At 36.6% G+C, this 22,739-nt stretch overlaps 2 protein-coding genes across 3 annotated transcripts in view; both read right to left on the reverse strand.

Moving 5' to 3' along the window:
- Positions 1 to 4,948, reverse strand: part of LOC145237294 (cGMP-inhibited 3',5'-cyclic phosphodiesterase 3A-like) — a 49,132-nt gene extending 44,184 nt beyond the window's left edge. Inside the window, exons 1-4 of the mRNA XM_080100098.1 lie at positions 4,079 to 4,948; positions 3,708 to 3,811; positions 2,854 to 2,939; positions 1,174 to 1,329 (exon numbers count right to left, since the gene is read on the reverse strand). Of these exons, the coding sequence (XP_079956224.1) occupies positions 1,174 to 1,329; positions 2,854 to 2,939; positions 3,708 to 3,811; positions 4,079 to 4,830 (1,098 nt within the window). The 5' untranslated portion in view covers positions 4,831 to 4,948. The remainder of the gene's footprint in view (positions 1 to 1,173; positions 1,330 to 2,853; positions 2,940 to 3,707; positions 3,812 to 4,078) is intronic.
- Positions 4,949 to 6,607: 1,659 nt separating this feature from the next.
- LOC145237594 (carnitine O-palmitoyltransferase 1, liver isoform-like) lies at positions 6,608 to 22,089 on the reverse strand. Of its 2 annotated transcripts, none has more exons than XM_080100522.1 (16): positions 21,973 to 22,089; positions 21,616 to 21,690; positions 21,159 to 21,298; positions 20,722 to 20,884; positions 19,921 to 20,171; positions 19,435 to 19,609; positions 18,533 to 18,617; positions 17,172 to 17,383; positions 14,233 to 14,402; positions 12,766 to 12,988; positions 12,307 to 12,471; positions 11,509 to 11,643; positions 10,890 to 11,042; positions 10,142 to 10,255; positions 8,607 to 8,699; positions 6,608 to 7,618 (listed from the first exon to the last, which is right to left on the reverse strand). In XM_080100522.1, exons 1-16 carry the CDS (start codon positions 22,036 to 22,038, stop codon positions 7,535 to 7,537), a joined length of 2,304 nt encoding a protein of 767 aa, XP_079956648.1. In that variant the 5' UTR covers positions 22,039 to 22,089; the 3' UTR covers positions 6,608 to 7,534. The 2 variants fall into 2 exon arrangements, with proteins under 2 accessions (XP_079956648.1, XP_079956649.1); XM_080100523.1 differs by lacking the exon at positions 10,142 to 10,255 and adding an exon at positions 10,450 to 10,563.
- Between the last annotated feature and the right edge of the window lie 650 nt (positions 22,090 to 22,739).

A 22,739-nucleotide genomic window follows, 5' to 3' on the forward strand; every position in this document is an offset into this window, starting at 1 on the left:
ATTGTTTCATGACGGTAGCAGCACAGTGAGGCCATGACACATTGCATGTCCTGATTATAACGTGATCTTAACATAGTTGTGCTGCTTAGTAAAGGGAAGTTGTAAAAGAGCTAGGGTTTACTCCTGTTGTTTGTTGCCAACAAACTGTGAAAGACTACGTAAAATTTAGCAATGGTGTTCTGAACATAGCTAACAATGGCCAACACAAAATTGGAACAATACTATGCAAATATACATATGTGTGTTTAACCTGGCAAAAACCTCTTGATTTTTGATTCATGTTAATAAAAGCTTAAGTTTAAAAGCAAACAAAGAGTATAATGCTACTTCAAGTAGCACTTAAGGGTTCAAGTCATTAAAATCGGATTAGAGAAACTTTTTATTGTGGACAAAAGCTACATCAATCAGCACCATAATATGGACTTAATAACTAAGGGAAGATTCACAATATTAATCAATGATTCTGTCACACACAAAAATGTTCTCCATTCTTAGTAAGTTTGTAACAAAGCGGTGAACATCAATGTCCATTGAAGGGTCTGATACTGTTTAGTTTATTCCCTCTCAGTTCATAGACTTAAAAAGCTTCATTTATTTGCCGAAGTTTTGACACTACTAAATTCGTTGTATTGTATTTGCACAGTCAAGTCAGGACTTCAATTGCTGTACGTTAGTATGTTTGTAGTTTACAGTTGACTAATGAATAAGGGATGTCCTAATGGACTGATTAATTGTTTACCAAGTCATTACCATTTGCAACAAACACTTGCTTGAAAACCTGTCTAATTATAGATGCTCTTTTCAGTTTTCTTACCTTGTTTTTAAAACCTAAAATCCACAAATTTATATCTGCCCATTATTGTTCTTGAACTACTATGCCAAATTCACCTTTGTGCTGTTCTGAAGGTGTAACAGCATGCTCTAAATATAATTTGTCTTCTTAAACTGCACATATGCGTAAAGGGTTTTCAGCTACTGATTAAATGGTTCAACTTTTTAAATGCGGAAGCATAACTTAGAATATAAATTGGATTCTTGTAGAATATGGTTCATAAAAAGGCCTATAACTGTCTTTAAACTTTTATAGGGGTTCCTGACCCAAAACAACATTGTACTGACCATGTACAATTGTTCTTGGTTAGTCAACTAAATAAATGAAGGTAATTTACTCACCCTAGGCATGGTGCCAATATTGGTGTGAGTTTTATACACATTGGCAGTTTGCTTCTTCATTAGCACAACACAAGGCATAAAAGAATCGGAGGTGAGCGCAAGATCAGAAAGTGACCTCCGAATCGTTCGCTTTGGTGGCTTGGCCATGAAATTTGTCTGCAAACACAAAGCAAGTGAATGACTCTGTGACCAAGAGCTTTTACAATGCCATCAAAGGCCTGTCATAAAATTAACAACCCTCTTTGATTGCTTGGCTTTTAAGTGATGAAATAGAGTTTTCCAGTAACAACTCTTAATAAATTATTTTTAATACTGTTAAGAAAAAGTTAAAATTTAAGTCAATACTCATTGCTAATAGAAAACATTCCTGAACCTAACAAGCATGACACTATTACCACTATCAACAATTATAAAAATAAGAAAAAAATCATGAATTTACATGATATTGACTTTTTAAATGGTCAGGTAATGTTTCAAAAAGTTCCTAAAATTCTAGTTTAAAAAGTATAGTTTATCCTAATATTTATCCTTATATTTGAAAAGATTAAAATTTATCCGTAATTGAAAATGTTTTGGAAGAAAACACTGTTTTTTGAATTAATCTTTGGTGTTTTGAGGGCGAGGCCACAGTGGCATATGTTCAATCAGCCAGGCACAATACAAATACGCAATGTTTGCACTAACCCATGCCTCGGCCATCCAGAAATTTACTCTGTCACCAATGTGTGCAAATATAATGGCAATACATCAAGTGGCTTATATGATGAATGTGGTGCCTTTGGAATGTGTGTGAACAAATTCACTCAAAAGAATTCATAAAAATTGTGCACACTAGTTAGCATAAGATAAATGAAATTTTCTTTTCTTTAAAACAAAAATCATGCAACATTTAAAAACAGATTTGAAATATATAGTTGTTTAGTTACACGCCAAAACTGTAAATTTGCAGCAAGATTAACACAATTTAATCATTCACAACCTAATTTCCATGCTTTTCTATAAATAATGGAAAAATAGTTAAACAATTCATTTTTCTTTTTTGGGATGAACATATATATAAGTCTTTTACTCGGCACCTTAGTTGTTACAGACCACTTTTTGGTCAATGCACATTTCTGGAACAGGTTTTTAGGTGAAAAAACTATGAGTCACAGAAAAAAAACGAGCTAAGTGCCACAGTATATGTTTATAGGTACACAAACAAAAAGACTGCATCATCTAAACGACTAAAGTCATAAGAATGTGAATATGTCGGAGGCAAATACATTTGCCAGAAGAGCTCTATAAACTTGACATTATGCCTGGCAGCAATAGCTTAAATATATTTGAGTTACTACTAAAAAGTAAGGTATTTTGATGATGGTTTCAGCTACAAATAACAAAATGCATATAGCTTAACTAATCAGCATTAAGCAGGAAGCACATAAGTTTTGTAATTTGAGTTAAATCAGCAACATATTTCAGTGTCATTTATTTGTTTATGGAATACGTTTAACTAGTATTTTGTTTGGCATCACACCAGTCGAACGACAAATTTGTTCAATCCGTTTGTTTGTACTTCATTTATTAACTTACAAAAGAGACAAAAACAGTTGGAAATCTCACTTGCTTCTCAGGACAAGATACTTGACCAAATGTTGCACAAGCTGATATATGTACATAGCACATAAATGGTAATACCTTTGCAGTGAATTCATCTTGTGGTGCAATGTGGTGCATTGGCGCAGGTAAGTTGTGATCAGGATCAGAGCAAGCATGAAAATCTCCTAAGCAATACAATAACATACTTTACATTGGTGTACCGATTGTTTTTAATAGTGTTGAGTTATTTTCACTTGAAAATAAATTGTGGTGACATATTGCACTAGAAGTTAGGAAAAAGCTGTGTAATGTTAGGATTTGTACAACACAAAAATGAGGTGATAATTGATAAATTATGAATTGTGCTTAGACTGCATCACAGCATAAACTGGCACACAAGCTTTTGCACATTCATATGGTAAACATTAGGATTTGTTACGCAATTACATTTGCTTCTATTGATTCTTTTTCTGGGCCTTTATTCTAACTTCAGTAAAGAGTATCAGTAGTAAACTTACACAACTAATTAAGTTTCTCATTTTTTGACAAAACTTAAGCCCCGTTGCAAACTATTTGTATCTAGCATCGCATTATCAGAATAAAAGGTTTCTGGAGTAGCATAAAAAAGTTTACTCGCATTTCATGACATATATATTTTTTTAACCATTTATTAGGGTTTTACATATTAGCCAAATATTCGGACGTTTAAGAGATGATTTGGAAAAAGTACCAAACATGGGCACCCGGATATATTTTAAAACCAAAATTGGCATGGCGGTGTGTTCGAGTTGGACACCCCTGGTATAGAAAGATAAATGGGGATGAGACCAATCACAGAAGCCCCAACACATGATTGGGTGATAGGAAGGGGTTTAACAGAAACATTGGTTAACACTTTATTGAATAGTAAATTCTGTCAAACACACAATACAAATCTTTTGCTGTGAACTTGCCTATGGTTTGAATGGTTCTTTGGACGGATGCTTTGGGTGAAGTACTTCTTGAAAATCGAACTCCCAAACACATGAAGAAACAAACAAGCCATGTAGAGAGCAACCTACAAAAATTCAAACAAATAGTACAGATAAATGATATTTGCAAAAAGTGTAGCTTAGATTAACACACCAAACCAACCTTTTTGTGCTTTTACAGTCATTTAAAAGAATCCCTAATGAATATGCAGGGAGATTCAATTTGTTTGGAAATAAAAATATAAACCTTTCAGATCAATTTTAAAAAAATGAAAACAGTGTCTTCACATAGTAACTAGATTTAATATGTAAACTCAAATAGCAATGATTCAAGAAATACATACCACACCTACCTTTCAATAATAAAATTGTAAGCTTTGTCACGCAGAAGAGACGGTAGAAGAAAAAAAGCAAAACACCTTGACATGACGATGGAAAAGACAAAAATAATGGAGCTGAGTAGACATCTTGGCCAGCGGGAGTAACAGTGCTTGGTCAAAATAACTGATATAGGGAATGTAGTGAAAGCACAAAGCGCCAGCGTGCAAAGAAATGAAGGCAAATAGTGTTTGTGTAAAATAATGCCATGACTGTAGGAAAAACAGTCCACTGAAGAGCTGGACGCATTGCAGCACGATGGAAAAGTTGCTTCCGATTGCGAGTGTAATCCCAACCATACAATACCAAAATTTTCCAGCATACAGGAGATCAACAACAGATAAATGAGAAACATATTATTAAAACCACTGAAATCTTGCTTGTCAGATGTAGAATGGTGACAATCAATGCTTTCTTTCTCTGTCTCTTGCTTTTTCACAGTTTCACTGATGTTATTCGCTGTAGCGATCGGCACCTTGCGCTGTCGTAAATGCATGCACCCGGCGTTCATATGCGAACTCGTAATGTTGTTTTCAAAATACTCCTTTTGTGGGACCAAATACACAGTTTCTTGTGATTGCCGAGAACAGCGACATGCTGTCGTGTTCTGGGTGAGGTATATTTTGAAGAGCGATTTGGACATAATGGATGCTGTGTTTGTGATGAGACACACACCACCCATGAGCACAGTAAAGCACATCCCGTACTCCACAGCCACATCCCACATGATCAGAGCTATTGTCAGCCTGCGTGCATCTTCAAGTCAGTGATTACTCAAAATTAAAATGCAACAGAATTGAAAACTAAATTTTAAAGCATTGTCCTGCACAGCAATTCGCACACTTTGTAAGACAGGCTATAGACTACAGTTTTTTAGACAATATGTTTTAGCAGACATACCAAATAATATTTTTGGATGGTATAACTCTATACATTTATCTGCATGAAAAGTATAAAAAAACTTTTCTAGCTCATCATTTAAAGCATTTTGTTCTAAACAAACATATAAAAACACAACATACAATAATTAAAATTTGTGTTTTATTTCTAATTTCCACCCATCACACTCAGCTAACTAAACCTTAACACAAAAAATAAAGCTAGCTCATTCTTGAAAGCTTTATATGTCTTGTAGCTGCTGTAAATGCCACAAAAAATGTTGGGTTGTTTTTGGAAAGCCAAATGAGCAAAAAATGAGACCTTTTATTTTACAGCATACAACTTTATTTCCTCTTTTCCAAACCATTTTATTGAGTGGTACCAACTTTAATATAAATTATGTTGTCATTATGCTAATTTAAATAATGTGCTTGGTAGACTGAACTTACAAAACTGCACAAAAAACTTTAAAGCAAAAACACAATATTAAACTAATGCAGTTAGGCAAGTATATGCCTTTAACATCAACAAAACAGTAAATATATCAGACTAGCAATCAACCCAATGCATTTATGCTGCAGTGACACTTACATACCAGCGGAAGTGTGTGACAGCTACACAGCCGTAAGTCTGAACCAGCGCGATGTTAACTAAGATATATAAACCTCAATGTTTGCACACCACACCATCAAACTGACAGGCGATCAGGCATTTAAATCGACACACCCTTTATCGACAAGCAACCAGAAGTTCCGATAAAAATGTAGATTGTAGCGCAAAACAAAACATAGACGTATCCGTCTGTTAGCACTTCGTATATAAACCGGCATATTGGTTCTTTGCAAAACAGTAAGTACCAAACACCGCGACTTGAATTATAACAAGATTTACAGTCATGTTTGACCTTTGCCTAGCGTCAGTACTTAAATGGACGACATAAGTCTTAAACAAACAGGCCCTGCAAAGCAACTGGCAACCTGGCAACCACTTCCATCGTATTAAGTTGTTGCCTTGAACAAAATTTTCACCGTCTTGCAACATTCTCTCGCGCATGCGCACAAGACTGATCTGTCACAAACAGTCCGTGTCGTTCCAGTGCCCAAAACCGAATTTAAGGTATATGTTGACAATCCGTGGTAAAAACAGATTCATTCAGTTCGAATTTTGAACTTAATTTTTATGTTGTGTTATATCAACAATCAATAGACTAAAAATTTACTTACTGACAGTGATTCTTCGTAGGCTACCCACAAATAAGTTTACATTAGTTCATTTGTTCAGTAACGAAGTCATAGGGATACAAAATAAGTATTAAAATTAGACCTAATGCAACATAGACTGCTTTAAAAGCTTGGGTAGCATTATTTGACCGCCCATATTTAGTAGGGCCTAGGCAACAGCCCAGTTTGAAAACTCGCTGAAAAACATAATCTCCATGAAATCAACTTTAAGTGGATACGTTTCCAGATTTTTTGACTTTATTGAGCATTAAACCAAACCTGGTTACCAACCGAGTTCTCAAAAACTTTAATTAGAGCGCCGTGTGACCGAATTGCATGTACTTCAATCCTTTTTCAGACTTGATACAACTTGACATGAGCCCTACATTCTTTATCAAACACATCGACATAACATGTATTTTTAATCTTATCCACGCAAAAACACACTTAAACCGAAACAAGGTCACACAAGATAGAAAAAAACTTGGCGCATTATGTGCTATTGACTAAGTTGCATTTGAAGAGTGGCAAGACCGCGTCAAAAATTCAGCAATCTGGCAGCAATAACCGAGGTTGATACTTTAGTCTTAGATTCTTGGCAGAAAGGTTGTGTGATGCGATAAATTAAAAGTCATTTATACCCTCAGAGGACAAACATCGCAAAACATGACAAATACAAATGGATATCAAAAACACACACAAATATATATTTACCAAATCTCACCACATAAAACCAAGCTTTATGTAAGTAGCCTATTGTGTAGGGTGCAAATATAAATTTGCGCTACGAGAATCAGTTTGCGAACGCACTATAAGTGAAAAAGGTGCCTTTGGTGTTTGTGAACAAGCACCACAAACACTACTAAGCAATCTAAGCCAAAGATGAAAAATGCGCGAAAACTTGTGTTTGCTGGAGGCATGGTGTGGATAATTTACCGCTAGCAATTGTGACCACTGAGATAAGTTTTTCACTAATACGTTGTGGGGCTTTGTGTTTTTATGGAGTACAGCAGTACAGGTGTATCACGGAAATACATTGACCAATTCCAATCAGTTTCTGTAGTTGGAAAATGGCTGTAATCAATATGACGTGCAAAATCATATAGTAACCGCTAAGCACAATAAATAAACGATTTAAACATCTCAATTGTTTTTTATACGTAGCTAAGATGCTTGCGCCACAACACTTTGAAAAGCCTATGGGGGAGCAAAATACCCCCCGAAAAAAATAATGAACAAACGAACGACGACAAAAACAGCAAACAAAAACAGGAACAAATGCCTAAAAATATCGTTAAAACAGCCAATATCTTGATACAAACAACCGATTAACTATTTCTTGACTTTCATGTTCTCGCACAAGTCTCTCAGGTCTTCCATTGCTTTTTTGATGTTCATCGCGAAACGGTCGGAGTCCTGTGAAAATTAAAAGCTTTGTCATCTAAAGCAGGGGTCGGCAACCTTTTTAGCATTGCGGACCGTTTAAAAATACGGCTCATATATAAGTTATATATTTGGACTTGGTAATACGGCCGTATGCAAGAACTGCTACAAAAAATGGTTCAAAGCATTTGACCTGAAAAACTATAGGGCCCCGGAACATACTTCTCATGGACAGGCATAGGGCCGCGGGTCGGCGGTTGCCAACCACTGAATTAAAAGCACGTATGTTTTTTGTATAAAAGTTAACACGAGGATTTAGCCAGCGTTAGTTTACTTAATTGCAAAAATTGTGGTATACAGGGCTTTTCCACAACCTTATACCATGTGAAGATTTAAATCGAGTTAACCACAATAAACATAACCTGGGTCTGGTTTGGACTGGTTGGATAAAATACGAAAATTGAATTCGAGGTATGGGTCGGGCATCGACCTTTACCGCTTAATGCAGTGTTCTTTCAAGCTTTTTTGGTTACAGACCCACAAAAACTACGGTAAAGCTACTAATGTGAGAACTCAATTTAAAACGTTTGCTCAATGTTGATATAGGGCGTAAAGAAGGCAGTTATTTTAGGGTTGGAACTAAATTAAAGGTTAGGAGCTAATTTTTACCATAGAACCTTATCTAATCCTAATATCCCTAACCGTAAGCATTTTCTTAAAGTTTTGCTTTTAAATAACGCTCTTTGCGCCATTTAGTGATATTTCGCAAACGTTAGTAAATGAGTTCTTGCGTTAATAGCTCCACCAATAAGTACACGCAATTAATTGACACTGCGGAGTACGGGCCGCTCACGGAGCATTTTTTAGCCCCCAAAGGGTTAATGCACGCCAGGTTGTGACACCTCGACTCAAACTAAAGTCGGTTGTATTACTACGCAATATAAGCTACTATTCAAAAGTTATCATTGTTAACTACTGATATATCTTACACTGTTATGTATGCGCGTGTTAATATACTCACAGTTTCTGGTGATGAACGTTTACTAGAGATATGGAACATAATCAGATCTTCATGACAGATGATATAGGACACGCCATAACCATCGTCAGCAACCTTAAGAGATAAATCAGAATAATAAATCATATGGGCGTGGAGGAGGTGTGTCAGCATAATGAATTAACACAAAATTTTGTTTATTTTGGTCACATACAAATTTTTTGTTCAACAAACGTCACAATTTAAACTTAATTTTAAAACATGATAGCTCAAACAACTCTTCAATTCGCTCTTCAAATTTCCAATTTTTTATTTATTTTATTTTGTGGAAATCTCAAATTCATTAAAACACAAAATTTATGGAAAGCAACTAACAAGCTAATTATCAGCAAACAAGCAAAATCAACTTTATCAAATATATATACTACACAAGCTAATCAAATTAGTTGTATTTTATTGCAAGCAATATGGTCTGTTGAAAACCGCATGCGAAATGACCAAGCCACCAAATAAAATACAAAACCACAAGCACCATGTCCAACAAAACTTGGATGAAAATTGAAAAATGTCTCAGGTATTTTCTATGAAAAACTGCCCTTACAAAAGTTTATAATATTAACTGTTCAGTGCTGACAACACTTATTCATCAAAAAAATATTGAAAAAGTGTATCCATTATATTTTGGTTCATTATTATATTTATCCCCATATAAAAGAGCCTTTATAATTTTTTCTCTGAATGTAAAATTCATTTGATCACAATCTGTACGTTGGTTTCGAACACTTAATATTATTTTACCCTCTCACCTTTCACCCCAGCTTGACGCAAATTAAAAACGTTCCAAATATAGATGCTTGGATTATGAATTAAAAAAATCCAATACAAACCATGCAAACTAATCATCACCACTAAAAAAATCACCAAGCTACAATAAATAAGCAAAACCCCATGCTAATGCTTTTCAGGAGAAGAAGAGATAAAGAAATAGTGCAGGGGGTAAGAGGGGGGGAGCACTTTACTTCAGGATGATTAATCATAGGGAATCTCGCATAAGCTGATCAGAAACTACAAAGACAAGCAACAGGGAATGTAACATTTAATGTTTTGATGTTGGAAGTTAAACATGCGAAATGCTTAATCATTGAAACTTAAGGTACAGTAAGTCCTTTGGCACAAATAAATATACCAACTTCAAAAAAACTGTATAGGTTACAAAAGGGTGCGTTTGCAAACTCAGTAAACTGCAGCAGCGTAAAACAATTGTGTCGCAAAGCTTATAAAAAAAATAGGACAGCGTAAACCTTAAATTACCTCGAAAGTTATTTTTTTCAAACTTTAAAAAATTCAGCCATTGAGGAAAACATGATTCACTGACACAGAAACATGACCTCATTCCGAATGACGTCACCCATACGCACGCGACTACAGAGTGACGTCAGGTTAACTTCGCATGCGGTTTCCAAGGTGTTGTGTGCAAGACAGGCACTGCCACCACCACCTCTAGGTGGCGCAAAACCATGCTACACATAAATTGACACCGCTAGGGTGCGCGCACATACCGGGCCGAAGCCGCCGCCTCCGGAGAGGAACCGGGGATGTTTCTTCAAGTTAATTGTCATCACTTGTTGATGCGGAGTTTGCGACGTGCTGAGACGCCATGGCTCCTGGAGGACCTGCGCTCGTGTCCGCAGGAGGATAGATCAGTGGGAAGAGCGCAGAAAAGCACAAAAACACAAAAGAAAAGCCCGGTTACTAATCGCATGCAATAAACACTCGCTGATTAGTTGCTATGGTGATTCAAGGCGCGCTCGGTGGGTGGCGCAATTGAGCTGCCTTTAGGGGGTGTAAGGGCTGAATGGGGACTTACCGGACCGAACCCACCACCGGTAGGGGAGAGGTCTTTTCTTTTGCTATAATCGAATAGCTTGCCCTGATCCATTGCAGTCTGCGACGTGGAAAGCCTCCAAACTTCGCTTAAAACCTGGTTGGCAGCTTACAGTGACAGATGCCACATGTGTGACAGATGACATGTGCCACACAATGTGCCACTTGTCAGTGTATTTCGACACAGGATAACGTGACATTGGTTAAAATAGGTTGGTATGTAGTAAGCTGTTTTTTCCGTGGGTTTATTGTCGGAATGCCATTGGATATTCTCAAAACGCATTACATCGAAAATAGATTTTTCGAACGGTACCACTAGTTCTTTGTTACAACGTTAGGTATTTATAAAACGTGAAATCTGAGAAGTCTCCGGTATTTTAGCTTTCATTCAATGCGTAGACATTGGACATTATGTTAATATACCTTCTGTAGGAACGGAGATTCGATTTTGAGGTACTTGGAGACGACATACAGACAAAATAAGTGTCTGTCGATTCCCATGCCTGCCATTGCTTCCTTGTAACTGTTCACGTGACGGTCAACCGCCTTGTTAAACAGAGCGTGACGTTCCTCGTCCTACATTAAAAAACCAGATTAATTGTGTAAGGCTTTTTCTTATACAATGTTAATCTCTTTCGTGATAAAGTATGATCACCAAGAGTTGCAAGTCGGGCCGGGCTTTTCGGGTCGCGTTCGGGCACATTTACTGATCTTCGGCCCTAATTCATGCTCTGTTGTTTCAAATATCTCTTCAGAGCGCCTTTAGGGCGTGTTTTTGTACTTTGATTATCAGGCCCTAATTCAAGCCAATTACAACTGTGTGACTATTTGCAAAAAAAGATGTACAGCGGCAATAGTAGCATGGTTTTTGGAAAGCCTGCTGCCAAAAATGTTACCAAGTTGGTAAACTGTCATAAGGTACAGTGGTGAGTTGTAACATGGGAATTTATAAAACGGTCTTGTATTTTTTCTCAGATGGACAAAACATTGACGAAATCATCGAAATTGTGGATTAGTAAAATCACATAACATTGATTCTTACCGTGGTGTTGGGGTCATCTATAGATCTTGCAAACGCCACCATCTCACTTGTACAAGATCTCACAGTTTCAGTTCGGCCTTCACGGAACAGGCGAGTCATTGACGCTTCGTAGGTTAAAGAAAAGTGCCCTTTGTCCTGACACAACAAAATGTTCAACTTGAATTTAATTGGAAATTTCAAAATCAAAAGCATTGTATTCGTAACTCCTAAAAAGCGGACGCATTTTATGACAGGAATCGCGTTTGATACCGTCTTAAACTTCGCTTAAAACCTGGCTGGCAGGTGGTAAATGACACATGCCACCGATGTGACAGGTACAAACATACCAATAACAAATGCTGTTCTTTGAAACATCTAAATGGAGTTACTTGGACATAACTTCTATGGTATTTTTACATTTGCTGGTTTAACAACTTATATAAAACTATGAACTATGAACCCCGTTTCAAATTACATTTCTACTTGTTAATGAAGACCAATTTCTAGTTTTTAACGGTTCTTGAGTAAAGCTGATATGAAAACATGCATGGCCTTTCGGACCCACTTTTAAAGGTATCTGCTGTATTATACATAACGTCAGAAAAAGGCTACATAAACAACGTGCAAGCTTTTGCTGCGTAATCCATTTACACAAAATGTGATCCTTTTAGAAATATATTTTTACATCATAATACAGATAAATATATAAACTGCTGCTGCCAGGCATTAAGTCGGTGCAAAAATACAATTGTCGGAAGAGCTGTATAAAGTTGATAATACAGATAACTTGTCACATTTGCAATAAAAAACGCAACTGACCCTGAGATGGGCAAGCTGGAGAGCAGATTGGATGAAAGCATCAGGGGAAACCTTGAAAGTCTTGATCAGTCCTTTGCCGAAGGGTTTGAATGCAAACACGTGGAGATGTACGTCATCAGCAAGTTCACGGGCCAGTTTCAAGCTGGTGTCCATCACTTGGAGACACTAATAAAAAATATTCAAATTTTCTTTTTTAAAAGCAGTGTTTTCAACCTTTGGAGCAACGGACCCTGGTATATCTGCTGGAAAAATTTACCTAAATCATTTTGATAATTTATTCTGCGCATTTCTTCAAAATAATGACAAGTGCCACATAAAGATAAAAAGCATACGAATCCAAAATTTTGTCATTGGACAAAGATTTTGTACTAACAAATTCCCGACCATTCTCCGGGCCTGTTAAAGTGTCTTGAAAACTCTGTTTGAAACCCGCTGCCTTGGGGCATTGTTTATGCTCACCTCTTTCGGAAAGTCCCACTTCAGCCGTTCGTGAAATATCGGGTCCATTGAAGGAACTCCCATCAATTTCCCGTCTTCGCCGTATTTGATCTTCTGAAATTCGTATCCGAGTGATTCCTCCATCAAATGGCTCATGATGGGAGCATCGGCCCACGAATGCTCACCATTCATTCCTATTCGCCCGTTCTTGTAGGCGATCACATTGAATGACTTGTCAAACCACCTACGAAAATGTGAGTTGTTTAAAGTTTGAAACATTTTATAGAACACTCTTATCACTGAGATGAGCCTTTAAGCGTACACGCAGGCCAGCGATCACGGCATACTCGTAAATAAATCATAGTACACCAGGCCCATTGATCGCGTTATACCAAATATATCTCCCAAAAGCATTCATATATACTATAGCAAAACAGAAAAATATTGCCTGTGGTGGGATTCGAACCAACGACAAGAGCTTATCCGGAGCCTAGCGTTCTACCAACTGAGTTACTTAGGCTTGGTGTTCAGCCCGCCTCAAGTCGAAACACAAGCACCGTGGGAAAGTAATAAAGATTTTAAGAAATTGTTAATTAAGTAAAAACTAGAATTCAGACTAAATTCAAATAATGCACTTTAGTCGACATGGCAAGCTGCAAAAATTTCGTGTATTCCAACAATAAATTGCATTAAAATAACGGCCCAAATAGACGTAAATCGGGTGTAACTGATGCGGCCTTCATATCACTGATGATGGCATAAGCATTTGCCGAAACGTTTGAAATCTAAAGCATGTTGCTTTTTACGTCTATTTGGGCCGTTATTTTCACCATTAAATTGCATTAATCTGGCACATTTATGTCTAGTTTTCGAGCAGTTGTTGCTTTTGCTCGCTATACCCAAGAGCAGGGGTGTCCAACACGTGGCACGCGTACCAAAAGTGGAACGCAGAGCATTTGAAAATGGCACACAAGCTTTTGCACATTTACATGGTAAACATAAGAATTCGCCACGCAATTAAATTCGTTTCTATTGATTCTTCTTGGTCTTCTTGGCCTTTATTCTCAAAAAAGAGTAAAGATTATCAGTGGTAAAGTTACAGAAGCCACTAATTAAATTGTTCGTTTTTTGACAAAACTTTAGCCCCATAGCAAACTATTTGTATCTTGCGTCAGATAAACATAATAAAAGGTTACTGGAGTAGCATAAGCAAGTTTGCTCGCATTCAAAGACATATTTTTTTCTAATCATTTAATAGGGTTCTGCATATTGCCCAAATATTCGGATTGAGTCTGTGCCGACGTTTAAGACATGGTTTGGAAAAAGTACCAAACATTGGCACGCGAGTATATTTTAAAACCAAAATTGGCACGGCGGTGTGTGTTCGAGTTGGACACCCCTGCCCAATAGTAATACAAACACGGACAAATTAAAGTAATCAATTTTATTTTATTTCGACTCTGTGCGAAGAACGTGCTCTCTGCTGACCTGTCGTGGCACTTTCCATGAAGCAAGGAGCGGCCATAAGATGTCAGGCCAGTATGATCTTCATCAGTAACGTCGTGTTCAGTGTCGTCCAATACCACCACAAAAGCGGCTTTCTCGATAGCATGAAGTGATCTGCGGTTAGCTCCGACTTGGAAATACTCGTTGCGAGCCTGAAGACAAAAAACAAATGTGCCAGCGTGGATTCAAATCCGAAGGTAAAATCAACCATGTTACAATATAGTTTAATAAGACAAAGATCTCTTCGCCAGCCTCTAAGATCCATTTGCCAGGCAGAAAAGATAACATGTCATAAACAATTGGTTTTTAGGCCTATGAATTAACATGGTGGGTTTGGTTTGGTGACCTAATTTCTCGTAAACCCATTGAACAGGCAACACTTGTCCCACAAAATGTCAATATTTGCTGTCTATAGCTACATTAGGGATAGGATGACTGTGCACTGAGCATGCCACTTATATAGTGTTGGAATATCATGGCGTCACTTATATACAACAGAAGGGTATGCAAGTCATTAAAATGTTAACCGTTATCGGTTTCAAAACGGGGAAGTTGGTTAAATAGGACTTTTTAGGAACGTTCAGCAGTATTTTACAAAAGACGTTCAGCAGCATTTTACTGCTATAAATGACTCGTTGGCCAATCCCTACAAACGTGTAACTTACACATCTTACGACACAAACAAGCGAAGACAGACCTCGCTGCATACTTTTTACTTCTACATTTTACATGACAAAAAGGGAAAAAAATACAGTTACAAACTGTAATTCCCCCAAATAACCCTTGCTTGGTGTGATTAATGTAAAATTGTCTTGGACACGTTGATAATTTCCCTAAGGGTGTTGTGGTAACAAAAAAAGTGAATTAACTGTTGCTGGCCATCGATTACGTAACAAACAACACGTACCAAGAAAAAAAAACGTTCGATTTCGTCAATAGTTAACAAGCTTGCTCTACTTCTAACTGTCTAAGTTGATCAATACGTTTCTTTGAAAGCGATATTTTCAGAGCCGCAAAAGACACAAAGGCGACAGTTTGTTCCATTATGACGCCACGAAGCCGTTGTGACGTCAATACTTTTCAACTGAGTTCGTTTTGAGTAATATGATGTATTTTTTTAGTGGTATACCGAAACTTGGAAGTGTCATTATGATTCATGGCATGAGTATGGCGTTATTTCCCTTCTGATTTCTTGCAAGGAAGTTCCTTCTCGCATAGCAAGTTCTGATTATACCATCACAATATGTGTGCAAAGCAAACCAGCAACCACTAAGTCACAACCCTTGGTAAATGGCGTAGGTACACTATTCACGGTTTTGAATAATCTGAGCAACAAAATCAGAGACAGCATTTGCGTGTAAAACATGATGACTTAATGATGACAATAGCACTTGTCGAAACGTAGTCTTGTTTTACACACAAATATATACTGGCTTTGACATTTTTGCTTGGTAAATGTTTTCAACACATATTTTGACACAAGTGAGCACGATTTTCTTATTGCACAAGCGAAATGATTGACCCTTACTTAATAGGTGGGGATATTATACCGTCCTTTTTTCAAGAAAAATGTCTCAAAAAAAATTACTATCCTCGTTTCTGAGACGAGTTGTTAACTCTAACTCAGCATGACAACAGAAGACAAAATATTGTTTTCTAACCAGTTTTTACAAGCAAGGCATTGCGCTAACTATAGGTAGGCTTGGATAGCTAATTTTGTAGTGAATACAGAGCATTTAGTCTAGCATAAGTACTGGAATTTGTGTTTGTAAATAGCCGCATAAAAAAGTTTTCCTGTTCGTTGAATTTAAAGCGACAATTAAGATGTATGTCCCGTAATATATTTCCACATTTATGGCACCCCTGTATATAGGTACAGGTAACGCGGAAACTAATTCAAACATAAACTACAGACAAAGAGGGGCGTTGTATCATAAATACACGGTAAAGCCAGTGAGAGTTAGTGCTTGGCAAACATATGGTAACTCTACCGCATAACAGACTGCTATTTGGCCACGAAGCATTGGTACAAAGGTCGAAAACGTAACCAAGTATCAACATGGTTTGGTAAAGGTCGTTTAAAAGCGGTTACAGGTATTCTTTGTAATACTGTCGCCTAGCACTCCATGTAGGATCAAGTTACTTGGATTGCGGGAGCTTTATACACGGGGCAAAGTTTGCCTTATGATGTAATTTGGCAGGCCTGACCTTAAAGCGTCATCGGTTATATAGATTTTGTCAGATGGGAGACGACCACTGTCGTAGAATAGCATCGAAAAATCAATTCCATGCACTTTTTCACAAGCCTTTTTGGTGACAGCATATTCAAGCCGTTTGTCTTGTCCGCTTAGTGGTAAATGTCAGGCTTTTATAACTTGACTATCCCAGTGTACCTATTTGACATTATTTTTAACACAGTAAGCTTTTTAGCCCACAAAGGCTGTTTAATATAACGTATATCACTAAACTGCGTACCGTCCACCGAAATTGACACAACACACAGAGGTGGACACTGCCGCCTATATTAGGAGGCCCTGGTATAAAGTAAGGCCATTGGTTCTAAAAAGAAGGGCAGAGCTCCCATAAAGGGTCGGCATAGCACCTTTATGGAAACAAAATATTTTCTGTGTTAATCTTTATCGAGTAGCGCTGGTTAAACCGTATAACGTTACTTAATAAAGATTCTATTTGAACAAGGAAAGTATTTTTCATTCTCAGCTGTTGATAAAGTTCACTCTTGATCTTTTACAGTCATATAAAAACTTTGATGGCAAAACTATTGACTAACGTTTCATGCTAGTTTAAAACGTTGGGCTAAGCGAACAGACATCTTTGTCGATTGTTGACATACCTCCATGCTTTAACACGGTATGTTCATTAACATTGTAAGCACTATTAACTACTACAAAAATCCCTTATACCTTGGCCCAGGGAATTCGTTCTCCAGCAGTAAGAGCAGCAAGGTGTTCCTCTCCTTCACTTGGCTCTGAGGTGTCGTCCAAGATCCTCTGAAAAGCGATCTCCAACTCACAGGGCTCCAGTAGCTGACCGCGCTTGTAGCACATCAACTTGAACCAACGACCGTTGTGATAGACGACCACGTGACGACAATCCATCCAATGGTGAAGCTTGTCTAGTAATTTAAAAAAATGGCGCCGTTTTGATTTCTGCTTCAGTGTAAGGTTAGATACAAACTAACCAAACTTTTAGGACTGAAAAAAAAATTTAAATGGATACGTTGGAATACGCTGTTTCTTTCTGTTGTAAAAGTATTTTATTACATCGTAGATTATTCAATTTTCTGCATTTTTACGCTTTTCCTAAGCGATTCTTTCTGTTTTTAGCCTAGTTTTATTCCACAAATTTGTCATTCAACTGGTGTGATTCTAAACAATTTTTCAAGAAATTTTGCTAACGTTTCGCCCTTCAGAACGGTAGGGCTTCTTTAGAGCTATGAATGGAGTTTAGCATAACACCAGTTAAATGACAAGTTTGTTAAATATGCAACTTGGTGGACGAAACGCTCGTTCAGTATTTTCTAAAGCTCAAATTCCGCGTTATTTTGGTCACAAGTCGTTTTACAGCAAAAATACTAGACTATTGCAAGTGTTAAAATAGGGCACATCTAGACAAGCAGCGGGGAGTCCAGCATTGCAACTCCCGTCGCTACGCCGCCATCATTGTGGGCGAAACGCTCGTTCATAACTCTTTAGCTACAACGCATAAAAAGCCGAGCTCCTTTTTGTATTTAAAGCCTATGAACAGCTAAGCTCCGATCAATACAGCTCCAAGGTCACAGGCCAAGGACGTTGATCGTACACACCTATCGATTGTGTTCAGTGGTGATCCAGTGAGTAAGTGATTGTGCGTTATTTTAATGAGTAACTTGTTGTGAACGCATAACAACATGGCGTGTACAACGTTGATTGCGTCACAGGCCACGCCTACTCCGCTGACCAATGGGAAACGCATAAGCAGAATATTGCGATGACTGACGCAGAGTGATGATGTACGTATTTGGGTCGTGTTCATACAGCTGTGGTAAGCGTGACAGTTACTCATTTAAATGGGCTGGACTTTGTACATGCGTTCGGTAGCCATGGTAACAGATGATATATTTTAAAGGTCCTTAGACATTCTCTAATCAGTTGATATTTCTCCTAACAAATCCTGACCATATCTCTTACCAATGTTCAAAATAGAGCAGAAAACCAAAAAAGAATGGAAATCAAATTCCAAAGATTGGAATTTAGGAGATTAAAAAATGACAAAACACACTTACCCATTTCTACACCAGGTATTCTTGATGTGTTGAACACTCTCTCATATTGGGCACTGCACAAAGGTATCACTCCATTTGCGCGAATCTAAAAACAAAACAAGCGCCTTTAGTGACCATGTCTTTAGACAATCAACCATACAGCAAAATATATACAACAGCTCCTTATTGCCAAACATAAAGTTTTTGTTATATACATAGTTTTTCTGAAACTGGTTCTAAACCATAATTGGGATTTTATTATTTAAGGGAATAAAATACTATTTGAGACACCAGAAAAGAATATTCACATTGTCAACCAGTAAATGCTGTTGTGCTTGACATTCTTTACACACAGCCTGTTTTTCCTACATATTAGAAAAGGAATGACTCGTGACAGATGAATGAGGAAACTAAAATGACACCATATTGTTCTTATTCCACAAACTTCCTTGAGCACCAGAAACTATTACCATACAAGCATGGCATTGTAGGCATATTGGATTTGGGATTACCAAAAAGTATTTGCAATAAAAAGGCAAAAATTGTGGATTTACAATAAAAACTGACTGTTTTAAAATAAACTCATTTTTACCATTTGCCTGCTGATAACTTCATGCCAAAAAAATGTTTTATTGCTAAATTTCAGTTCAAAATTTTTTTTTAAATGTGACCTATACTAACTTTGATTGAGTCAAAAAAGAGAAATGCAGTGTAATTGTGTCTGTAAGTGTTGTTGTTGTTTTTCGGAACTAATAAGTACAATATAAACTAGGAACAACATAAGCAAACTATGACAGGTAAAAAAAATCTTGAAAAATCAATAACATGTCTCTGATATATATTTGAAATGTTTTCATGGTTAAAAAGCTCTCTGGGCAATTTTGTTTATGATCAAAATACCATTAGTTGTCATTTATACTTACTGGCTTGACATTTTCTTTGTCCAGAACACTACGGAATGCAAACAGGGCATGACAGAATCCAGCAGCACGAGATGCTTGGCGATTTGTGGGGATGTGGTAAAGTAAATCCATTCCATAGTAGTTGGAGTTGACCATGATCGGTCCTCGGCCGGCCAGATAAACATATTGTTCCCACCTGAATTACATTTTTACATTTCATGATAATAGTGTAAGCTACCTGGTCTTGGTAAGGTTTTGGACTTAATAATGTGTTGTTATGTGCTATATTTTTGTTTGCATTCCCTATCACAGCCAGTAACATGATGTTAAAAAAAATCAATACTAAGTAGATGCGTTGCAAGCTGTCAAAGAAAAATTGCAAAACATTCTTTTACAAACGCCGTAAAATCAAGAGTTTTATTTTCTTCTACATGAAATATTTGTCGTTTATTTTATCTGCCACCATTTAAGCACACAATTGTACTTTATCTATATTGCACAACTTACCAATCTGTCACATAGTTGCTAGCCCACCAAGACTTGAAAACTAGGTATCTCTGCAATCGACTGGCAATAGTGCCCAGAAACTCCTCAGAAAGCTTGGTCATAGCATCATACTCAGTGTCGTTCAGTAGAGGTCTCACACTCCTTAAATAGCGTGATACTGTATCTTTAAGAGGTGGTACAGGTAGACGAGGAAGTGATGCTTGGTAACTGTACAACTTTGGGTCAGAACCGCCAAGAATTTTGGTACATACCTGTTTAAATAACACACAAAGGATTGTATTGTATTTGTTTCTGATTGATCAAGGGACCGCCACACTAATGACTGAAAGTGTAGCAGATGAATGTGTGCACAAATTGGTTTTAAAAGCATAATAGAACTGATATGTTCTATCTACTTTAATCAAAACAAACTACACTAAACCTTGGTTAAACTGGATTCGGTTATTCCGGGATCGTTGCCTAATTCGGACAAAACTTAAGTACAAGTGATTTGTAATGTGGTAAGGCTTTAACTAATGGACATTAGTTAATTCGGACCTTTACCGAACAAACGTTTTGGTCCAAACAGGTCCGGATTAACAGAAGTTCACTGCAGTACTAAAGATGAAGTACAGTCTACCTAATTAATCCATAACTTTAATAAATCCATAATAAATAGGGTTGTCATATTCATGTCATACTCATTTCAAAACCAGCTTTAAAGAACAATTTAGATCAATGATATCACAACAGTATTTACATAACTTGTCCTGGAACTTAATTTGTAGTATGCCACATACAAAAATGTATATGTTTACATACCGCCCAAATTTTAGTTGTTATCGATACTTTTCCACGAGGTTCAAACATCCAGCCATGGTAGCAGAGGAATATCTTCAACAGATATCTTATGACAAGTACAGCTCCGAGCCACAAGAGGGTGCAAGAGAGCATAAGTGAAAACATCCAAGCAAGGTAAGATTCCCTTAAAAATGGATTTAAAAAAATTGTTTTAAAATGCCAATATAATGTTGGTCCTTTAATACAAACCTTTTACTAAATTGCAAATAAAACCTTTCACAAATTATTTCTTTAAAAGAAGACCAAAATATCCACAACTAGGATATAAACTTTTTTTTTTTTCATTGTACACTTAGTACACAAAATTCAGTACTATTCAACTGAACAGAGACCTGTACACTTAACAAATAGCCTTAAGGCAAAAAGTAACCACATACATTTTGAAATTTTATACTTACGACAAAAATATGATGCTGTGGATCTTGGGATGAAATCCCCATGTCAGGTCATAGCCAATAAGAGACACTAGCAGAACAAGTGCAGAAAAAATTCCAAGGCTTGAGAACTTGGCTGGGTACACACCACTAGAGAAGCGATTCTAAGAAGAAAACCAGAGTCACAAACCAGTGGCCATATAACCAAACTTGGTAACATTGAACAAATCATCAGAAAATAAGAAACAAAAAACGTACATATAAATGGCTATTACAAATTGTGTTGATTACAATGCTTATGTTTGCTCATTCATTACATTTATAAACCAAATGTATGTCAAGAAGCAATTATGCAATTATCTCTTAAGAAGATATGCAAATGTGCGTTAAATTGCCTATGGCAAATGTTGTGTATTACATGACATGGAAAGGTCTGTCTTCGATACAGAAGTAGGAATTATATATTAGTTCAGTTACTTACAAGGAATCGCACTGTTCTTTTTCTCCATGATCGCACACCAGAGTGGTACACTGCTCTTATTGCTTCATGTGAAATCTATGTTAAAAAATGATGTCCATAATTTGCAACTATAAATCATTGGTCTTAAGCTATTGCAAACCAATCAAAAAAACTAGTTTGCTTATTTGCTAAAAAAATACAGAACATCATAGGTCTAATATAGTGACAGACCATTACAATTAACAGGGTTATAGGAAGTTATATTAGGCACACCATGCATGTAAAATAAATATGTAATTTGTTTAATAAATATGTAATTTGTTGTTAATTTGTTTACTAGTAAACATTTGCCTTATGCACAGCAAGGTGATGGTTTACCTGAACATTCAAGCCTTCTTGAGTAACAGTAAACTGAAATGCAACAGCAGCATGGGCTTCTGCCATTTCGGCCTAGCTTAAAACACAGGATTATTACTACTGCAAAACAAAAACATGTTTTCAGTTTCTAACACTGCATGCAACATTCAAATACAGGCATTTTTATGTTGGTAAGACAATAGGATCTTGCACTTGTAATATACTGAGTAAATATGAAATAAATTTTATAGTTTAAATGTGATTGTTCATCAGGTCTATTAAGTCACTCTTATAAGCTTTCTGACAAGAACCATTATATGTAATAGCACAGTTTCATTTAAGATTAAAACTCATACTGCAGCAGGTTATATGCTTTCAACTTAATGCAATGCATTTAATGTTTGATTTTAACATTATTGAAACTTTGACAACATTTTTAAACCCATAAAATGGTATTTTTACTTGCAAATTTGAATGATAGATTTTTGAATTAACTGTAATTGTAGCGAATACAAAAAAGTAAAGCATTTGTTAAAGCATGATGAGTCACTTTAAAATGCACAAGTGCCTTGGTAATGTTGACATTGATACCACAAAAAAACACATAAATCGTGAGTTTAAACACTTACACATTTGCTTCGTCACTCCAATAAATGACCACATTATTATGGCCTAGTACAACTACAACAATCAAAAAAAACAGAAGATTCCAGTCTCAAATAGTAAAAATAGGATGCGCTTGTTGTTTCAAAATCACAACAATAAAAACAAACAACAACTGCTGTATA

The sequence above is a fragment of the Phallusia mammillata genome, chromosome 7 (genome assembly GCF_965637545.1).
Source record: "Phallusia mammillata chromosome 7, kaPhaMamm4.hap1.1, whole genome shotgun sequence".
NCBI lineage: Eukaryota > Metazoa > Chordata > Ascidiacea > Phlebobranchia > Ascidiidae > Phallusia > Phallusia mammillata.